General features: G+C 35.2%; 1 protein-coding gene across 1 annotated transcript; it reads left to right on the top strand.

Annotated features, from left to right (window-relative positions):
- Positions 1–8184: 8184 nt before the first annotated feature.
- Positions 8185–8703, top strand: LOC145666207 (uncharacterized). Its single transcript, XM_081733274.1, has one exon. It carries the CDS (start codon positions 8185–8187, stop codon positions 8701–8703), a length of 519 nt encoding a protein of 172 aa, XP_081589400.1.
- The last annotated feature ends 470 nt before the right edge of the window (positions 8704–9173 follow it).

Here is a 9173-nt window from a genome sequence, read left to right as displayed (position 1 = left end):
GTGAAAAGGATACCATGAACAAATTTTAGCAATTGATCAAACTGTGTAAGTGGAAGACTTACAAATTTCCATCAACGATGAATTTAAATATTTTTCTTTAAAAATATCGCTACACTGAAAATCAAATTGTTTACATTTAAAGTTTTGGGACAAGAGCTTGTATGTCGGCTTAAAAGGATTTTGAAAAAATCTTGATGTCGTTTGAATTTAGATAAAAATCTAAAACACGAGAATCAAAATTTATTTGTGAAGCACTCAAAGTTTCAACTGCAAAATCTACTGGAAATGGAGCCTCAGTTTGCTGACAATGTTTGACATGTACTAAAATGCGTGACTTTTTTTTGGATTGAAACAAAACAATTTTTGTCGAAACGACTTAATGTAAATTTATAAATAAGGCAGAAACTTTTTCTCTCCTTGAAGTTTTAAGTTAAGGTCATTCTTCATATGTTTGGTTAAAATCTGCATAAAATGCTAACTTCCATAACAACTCATTCCTGTGTAATTCAACCAGAGGACGATTCTACAAAATTTATTCAAGAAAATTTCGATTATTGTTCGGAGTTCAAAAAATCACGTTAGAACTTTTCCGCAGCTAAGCCAGAGCACTGATGTATATACAATATGGTAAGTCATTTTCTCCAATCTCTTCAGCAAACTTGTGAAATTGACGATGATTGAGAGCACATGATCTGATATAATCAATAGCTGTTATAGCTTGCTTTAAAACGTCGGAACACATCCAAGCATTTTCTGCACAAACACTGTTGATGGTTGATGCAATGTACAATTAATAGCTTTGAATCGGCGTCATTTTTTACAGCCTTTGATACGAAAGTAACAGCATCTTTATTTTCTTCATGTGTTTTTTTTGTTACTATCAGTAGTTATACACTAATTGAAGATTGTTTCTCTCAACAGCATTTTCAACTTATTAGAAAATATCTTCTCCATCGTCGTGACGTGAATGTTATGAATGTCAAGAACATCTTCATACACTTTATAATTTTTATCTATTCCTCGAATAAAAACTAACATTTGTGCGGTATCTAAAACATCAGTGACTCACCCAGGGCCCAAGAGAACTTCTCTAATAGTCGATTTTTGTCAGACAATTCAGTTAATATATTTCCTGCAATATCGTCTACTCTTCGAGCCACAGTGTTTGCTCACAGAATGATGTTTTTAAATCAATTACCTTTTTTGTGGACACAATTCTTCTGCTGCTGCAATTATGCAATCATTGTTTAACTCGTTGTTAGAGATGGTTTCCCATAGTTTGCTATTAAATGAGCCAGGTAGAAACAAGCACAAGTTGCAGCTTGTTATTTAGCATTTACTTTTTTAAATGATAATCGCTGAGATTTCAACCCATTTTTCAAGGTGTCATATTTTTCTAACAATAGACTTCCTGTAAATTTGGAATAATTCGGAGAATGTTTAGTCGCATAATGTCATTTCATATTGTATTCTTTAATATGCATTGCATATTACATTCCAACTTAACTCAATATACTTATTGCATTATTTTTGTCATTTATTTATTTATTTCCTTCTAAAGCTGCTGATAAACAGTAAACTTTCTCCTTCCTGTGTTTGTGGCATCAAAAGAAATTGAACAGCGCCACTCTTTCCTGATATTGTTCGAACTTAATTGGCAATTACTTCTGGAACCCACAGAATTCGAATTTCAATCAGGGTTAAATGATTAAAACCGTGGTTTATACCATTCTTTTTAAAATAAAACAATTTAGTTTCTTTCATCCTTTTCGAACATCCATTGTGTATGTCATGAGATGCGACAAGAAATAGAAAAGGAAAGTGAGACACATATTATTTCATACATCCGTTCAGCTCATGTGCTAAACTTGCCTGCTTATAACATGCAGTTATTGTCTCCTTAAAAAAAAAAAAAAAAAAAAAAAAAAAAAAAAAAAAAAAAAAAAAAAAGGAACAAATTACCAGTACTGTAAATACTACAATCACGTACAACAATCAATTTGCGAGTGCCATATACAGATATGAAATCTTTTAGTTTAACGTTTCACGATTATGACCTTTCGGCTAAGGGAGGCGGATGATTAAGGGAAGTGAACGATGCAGGCCCGTATCCACGGGGGGCAAGGGGGGCCCGGCCCCCCCTAAACTTTGGCTGGGCCCCCTAAAAGTTTCATGGTAGGCTTGCAAATGAACTATAATATGGTGATGAAGCATAATAGGATTGAGTCAGCCCCCCTAACTTCTACCGCTCCCCCCCTAAATTTTTGTTCTGGCTAGGGACCTGGAATGATGATGTAAGGAGTGATATAACGAAAATGTTGTAGGGAACGCCAGTAAACCGAGAAAACCCACGGATACGATGTTGTCTACCACAAACTTACTTGGGCGAGAATCGAACCACGGAACCTATGTACTATAGGTAAGCGCTGTACTACTGAGCGACCATGGTCTCCTAAGCCGTATATAGGGAAGCTGTGGGAACATGAACTTCAGAGGTATGGTGGAATAGTTTCTTTGGAGGAGTATGCAAACATTTGGCAAGCAAAAGTAAAATTATGAGAAGATATCTCACTAGTAATTGATTCGACTGTTCAGAAGGTTCAGAAGGTTTACAAGTTTGGTACTAAAACATAAAAGGTGTTACGTCTTTTTTACACCTATAGCTACAACATTTGATGATATGTACATGAATAATAGCACTATAGAATACTTCAGGGACGTACGCAAGGGGTGAATCCTGGGGGTCAGAATCCCCCCCGAAATGGGGACTTTTTTGTAAATTTAGTCTAATTTTAGGGGCAATTTTACAATTTTTAATATAATTTAGCCTGAAATTGTGTTTGGACCACCCCAAAAAGACCCCTCCCGAAATAAATTCCTGCGTACGTTCCTGGAATATCTACTTATGAATAAGATCTTGAATAAGTTTTGAAGAACCCGATATTGCCAAACGCTTCTTCTTTTGATTTTGATGTTTAAAGCTCAAAGAATACTATTCAATGAGCCATATCTTGATTCTACATTAAAGACTCAAGTGTCAACTTAAAACTGCAGGAGGAAAACATACAAAACTCAAATACAGAATAATAACACTTTATTTTCCGTTATCATACAATCACTAACTGCAAAACCCATATAGTTGGCCTTGAAAGATTTGTTTTTTCTAATTTGGTCTTATTCAATCATCGCTAAGAAACCGTTTGGGAAAGCAGTTCAGTTTATTGTCCAACGATTTATGCTTTTTAGACTAATTGAGACGATGATTAAAGCAAGTGAATGATGATGGAAGAATTGATGGAATGGCGAAGTGGGAGTACCCCGAGAAAACCCATGGACACGATGTCACCATGCCGGGGATCGAACCAGAGACCCCACGCACCAGAAGTAAGCACTCTACCACTGAGCCACCGCGACCCCTCCCCCAAGAAACCATTTGGAAACCGAAAAGGCTGCTAGCCTGGTAGTTTTGTTTGAAATTTTAACAAGAATGAAGTTGATAGTTGCATGCATGACTTGGGATATACAGTACGTACGATTGAGTTCAAATTAAGTGCATGTTTTAAATAAAATTACAAGTGGTTTACGAGTGGTAGTAGAAAGTTACGGAGTCAAGTTTAACAACTATAGTTTCTAATTTTTATTTGTAACAGTGACTGCCAATATTCTTTGATGTATTATATAATAAGTTAATATGGTACTTATGTATAGGAAATTTAATATGAAATCCGTATTGTTATATTCTTTTAGAAAATACACTTATTTGTGCAGTATTCTATGCATACAAGGTATTGCATTTCATATTATCTGTCCTTAAAATTACAGAAAAAGAATTATTAACATCGCATGTATCGCATTTAATTAACAACACAAGAAGAATAGTTAAACTAATGAAGTCAAAAGTGCAACTACAGTATTACATCTGTGCCTACTACTTCTTTATGTGGAAGAAATGTATTTAGTATTCTAATATAAATACTACACTTCGAAATAAATTTTAAATATAAACAAAAAATGATTTTGACCGTAAAATTAGTTTAAACCAAATAAACCATGGTTGGCAGTTTTTGTTATAAAAATCTGTCTTTTTTATCAACCCTGATTTCCATGGAGACTAGAAAGTACAGGAATAATATAGCTATGTCTACATTTTTTAAATTTTGTTTTTACATTATTCTTCGGCTACGGTTTCCCAAATATATTTTTTTAAAAAGGTTAAACGTCAAGATAATCTTAATATACTCATATACACAGAGTCAGTGTGACCACCCAGCAAAAATATTCCGTACTACAGTACCTATGCAGAAAAAAGTACTAGATCTGGGGAAAAGCACTAAAGTTTTATCTGCTCCTATTTCACCCTATTCATGACATTTTACGATGTTAATATCTTATTAGAAGGTTTCTGGCAGCTCCCCTCCCCTGTGGATGAGGGAGTGACCCCACATTCTTGAAAGAACTCCACAAATTTATTTTTTTACAGTCAAAATTCGATAGAAACCTTGCAAACCATTTACAACCTTCCAATTTTGACTTTATTTTTTTCCCAAACTAAAATTTCTTGCTTAATTATCGTATTAGAACTCACTGTAAAAACACTAAAGTAACTCAGGTATGACAAATATAGAGGATATCGGGAGAATACAAGAAATATCATAAAATGGTCTTATTGAGGAAATCGAGTTTTAATTCCTTAATTGCCAACTGTTTAAACGCATGGCCAAATATGCAATTTTGTTTACTATAGTCATTTATTAGTTGGAGGAGGCGACCTGACGGCATCTATGTCCCATTTCCGCTCTTGTATATACCACTGTTGAAAAAAAAAGTTACCAAGAACAGTGAAATTTTCTAAATTACAAAATTTTTATCAGATTCATTTTCTCTCCCAAATGTATTTATGAGGAAAAAAATGGAGGAAAAATACCAGATTTGTTGGTGAACGTACTAGAACACTAAAATATTGTAAAAGGTACTAGATCTAGAACGAAAGTACTAGCGGTGGTCACTGCTTAGAATAAAAAATCCAATTTTACCTATTATTGAGACCAAAAGGGACTATTTGTAGTACAATTTAAAGTTTAAACTTTATCAACAACTGCAAATAAGAAACTCATTATGTTTGATTTCAACTGTGAAGAAAACAACTATTTCTACTTTTAAAGTACAAAAATTTTACTACAACTGAAGGTTAGTCTAGAAACCAACTTAACAAAAATGCTCTCCTTTTTGAGTTTAAGGGCAAATCATGTAACAATTTGGCATCCGATATTTTTTGATTATACCCATCACTTATCATAAAAATGCTGGATGCCAAAAAAAAAAAAAAAAAAAAAGCACCTCACAGAAATGGAGGAGGAGGGGGAGAAAGCCGAAATTTTAGCCGTCTCTATTATTCACTTTAACTCCGTAATCATTGGAGCTAGAGCATCCAAACTTTTTCCATTTTGTTTGTCTAATTGTCTTCTACAATTTAATTCTAGTCCATTTTTAAGCTAAATATAATGGTTTTCTCGTTATTATCATTTTTAATTAGTAACGTCACGTCAGTTTTGCGTAACGTCAGTTTTTTAGTCACAGATTCTTTACAAGATCGAATTCGGAAAAATCTTTTCTCTAAAAGTTTTTCGTCATTTTATGCTCTTTCCAAAAATGTGTACTTATATTCGTATAGGACTAATAGTGCCTGAGTTACAAGCGACTTTATTCTGTCATGTGCGAAGCTGATAACGGCTCGGCCCAAGAGTTCCATTCCCACAAACGGTAGATATTAGCAGCTGATGATGATTAATATATATATGTAAAATCTTGTCTGCTTGGAAGTATATAATCCTGATGATTAAGTCTGTCTATAATCTAATTAAAAAATATCCGTTTATAATATCGATTGAGTGTTTTTCGGAAAATAACCGTTGTCAAAACACATTTTTTTTCTGAAAAATAAACAAATAAAGCTTTCTCTAATACACAATATGAGAAACTCTGCAAATCTGTTGCTTCATACGTGTCTCTGATACCTTCTAAAACATGCAGAAACATGCAACTTTCTATTGATTTTTCCGGAAAAAATCTTCTTTCGACAAGGGTTGTTTTTGTTATAAGTCCTTCGGTTTATGTACTACAATGGTACTGAGCCAAATACAGCAGGAACCAGATTTGAAAATTGCCTTCAAGAGAGAATCATGAACAATTTGATATCCATATATATATATATATATATATATATATATATATATATATATATATATTACCACCTTTCCCTCTTAATATTTACTGTAACGGTAAGAAAAGAAGCAAAAAAGTAAGATATGCCTAATATATTTTATAAATGATCATTTTTTAAACTGTTAAACCTTATTCACAAAAGAAGCACTTGCCTATTATTAAGATTCGGAACAGTTGCTATAATACCATAAATGTATAATAAGAAACTTAATAGAAGGAAACCATATACTTAAGAAATCTCTACAGAAGAGAACAAATTATTTGATTTCTAGAATTAGTTCTCAATAATGTTTTGCCACTCTTATATCCTAAAAAGATAAAGAAATTTGTGATATCTTTAATGCATCATTCAGTCTTCATCCCTTTGTTCATTAACTGATACTGAATTTTTATACTCGCTTGGACAACTACACATTAGAGTGCACAAGAAACCGCGATTCTTACATTCGCATTTCAAACTCACACACTCAAGTTTCTGACAGCTACACACATGGTAATCTCTAAATAAACCTTGGGAATATCTTCGAGTGTTTTCAAAACTGATCTCAGAATTTGTTCCTTCAGGTACCATCCGTAGTCTTCTGGCCTTGGTAGATCAATCTCACATTTATCAGCATTTCCCAAATTGCTGTTTGGTAATAGGATCTCTTTATATGTAGTTTCAGAGCATCACTCGTTGGAATTAAACTCTCCAGGCGGCATCTTCCTAAAAATAGCAGCCTGGCTCCATCACAGAGCTTCACATATTTATTCTATGTGCTAATATATGATAAAATTAAATTTTAGTTTAAAGATTAACTGTGAGTACAGACCGAAAAACATGTTAATCTATAACAAAACATATAACAAATAAAATCTTCGTAACAAAGAAACAAGAATAATTGTGAGGCATGACAATAGGATTGTATACTTGCAAGCAGACAAGATTTTATATATATATGGGTATATATATATATATGTTAAACATCATCAGCTGCTAATATCTACCGTTTATGGGAATGGAACTCTTGGGCCGCGCCGTGATCAATTTCGCACGTGACCGAATAAAGTCGCTTATAAGTCCGGCACTATTAGTCCTACACTAACGTAAGTATACATTTTTGGAAAGAGCATAAAATGACGGAAAACGTTTAGAGAAAACATTTTTCCGAATTCGATCTTGTAAAGAATCTGTGACTTAAAAACTGACGTCACACGCAACCAATACTGAGTAAAAATGAAAATAACAATAAAACCATTATATCTAGCTCAAAAATGCACTAGAATTAAATTGTAGAAGACAACTAGATTAACAAAGTGGAAAAAGACTGGATGCTCTAGCTTCAATGATTACGGAGTTATAGTGAATAATAGAAACGGCTACAATTTCAGCTTTCTTCCCCTCCCCTCCCGTGAGGTATTTTTTTCTGACATCCGGCACTTTTGTGATCAGTGATGGGTATATATTCAAAAAATATTGGATGCCAAATTGTTACATGATTTGCCCTTAGAACTCAATTTTTAAGCCCCGATGCCTAGAGTAGATGCATTTCAATTCTTGTTAAGAACCGCACCTGATAGAAAACATACATTGAACTTCCTTACCGTATTTCCACCTTGTGTTCTTATTGAAAACTGCGAACAAAATATAGTTGATACTTTCTGCTGTGATATTAGTGACAGGCAATAGGGAAGGAATGCCGCCCTGCTCTAAATATATTGTCCTTTTCATATTTGTATTGTCGTTTTCTTCTAATCGTGTGGCGTTACAATATACCGGGTGTTCAGAAAGTAACTATGCAGTGCCATGTTGTGGTGTGCTAAGTGATAACTGATATGATCGTCAATTAGAAATACATTTTCCATTGTTTAACATATTTGAACCATATTTGACCAGGTATTTGTTTTTGTTCACAAGTCCGGCTTAATTGAAGACCAACATCTTGTGTGACATGATTGTGATCCAGGTCATCATGCTGACGAATGGACAAAGAGTGTTTCTTGTGGAGCATGTGTTCCGCAAGGGAGACAAGTTTACCTCAGCAGAAGAAGCTGCATTTGCAGCAGTTTCCAGGAGTGAAGATGTCTAACCGCAATGCTGTACAAAACCTCATCACCAAGTTTCGAAAGACGGGGAGTGTTCATAATGCTCCAAAATCAGGTAGGCCATCCACAGCCACATCCGCAAAGAAGGTGGCGGAGGTGCAAGACGTGATGCTGCACAATTCAAAGAAATCGGTTAGAAGACTAGCTCAGCAAGCCCACGTGTCCGTGGTTTCCGCTCACAAGATTCTCCTGAAGTCACTGTCCATGAATACGTACAAAATTTCGATCCTGCATAAATTGAGAGACACCGATCGCCAGGCGCGTGTGAACTTTTGGAACTGGTTTCTGTCCTTCTTGCAGGACAATGGTGAGGGGATTCTTGACAAAACGTTTTTCATAGATGAGGCATGGCTTCACCTCTCCGGTTACGTAAATAGCCAGAATAGTCGTGCGTGAAGTACGGAGAATCCGCATGAATTTCATGTGTCCCCACTGCATGATCAAAAGGTTGGTGCTTGGTGCGCCGTGACTCGTAAACTCATCATTGAGCCCATCTTCTTTCAGGGCACCCTAAATGCAGAACGCTACTGCAACTGCATTCTGGAGCCCTTCCTAGGTGAACTGAATGAGGACGAAATTGAAAATGCCTGGTTCCAACAGGATGGGGCGACTGCACATACCGCCCACATGGCGATGAGATTTTTACAGGACATCTTCGGTTACCGCATCATTCCTCGAGGCTTCTGGCCTCCGCGTTCACCCGACTTGTATCCACCGGATTACTTTCTATGGAGTACGTTGAAGGGAAAGGCCAATGAAGGCAATCTGCACACTATAAGAACGCCAAACTGTATTGACACGTCACATTTGGAACATTACTCCCGATGTTCTGCACAACGTCTTCAAGAACATGGAGAAACGTGTGC

This window comes from Thermobia domestica, chromosome 12 (assembly GCF_964235325.1).
Source record: "Thermobia domestica chromosome 12, izTheDome1.hap1.1, whole genome shotgun sequence".
Taxonomy (NCBI): Eukaryota; Metazoa; Arthropoda; class Insecta; order Zygentoma; family Lepismatidae; genus Thermobia; species Thermobia domestica.
The sequence above is the reverse complement of the archived record's forward strand: the minus strand, read 5'-3'. Positions and strand labels throughout refer to the sequence as shown.

Bases quoted from the DNA above. Each gene is read 5' to 3' on its own strand.
- LOC145666207 (XM_081733274.1), top strand. From the start codon at position 8,185: ATGGACAAAGAGTGTTTCTTGTGGAGCATGTGTTCCGCAAGGGAGACA.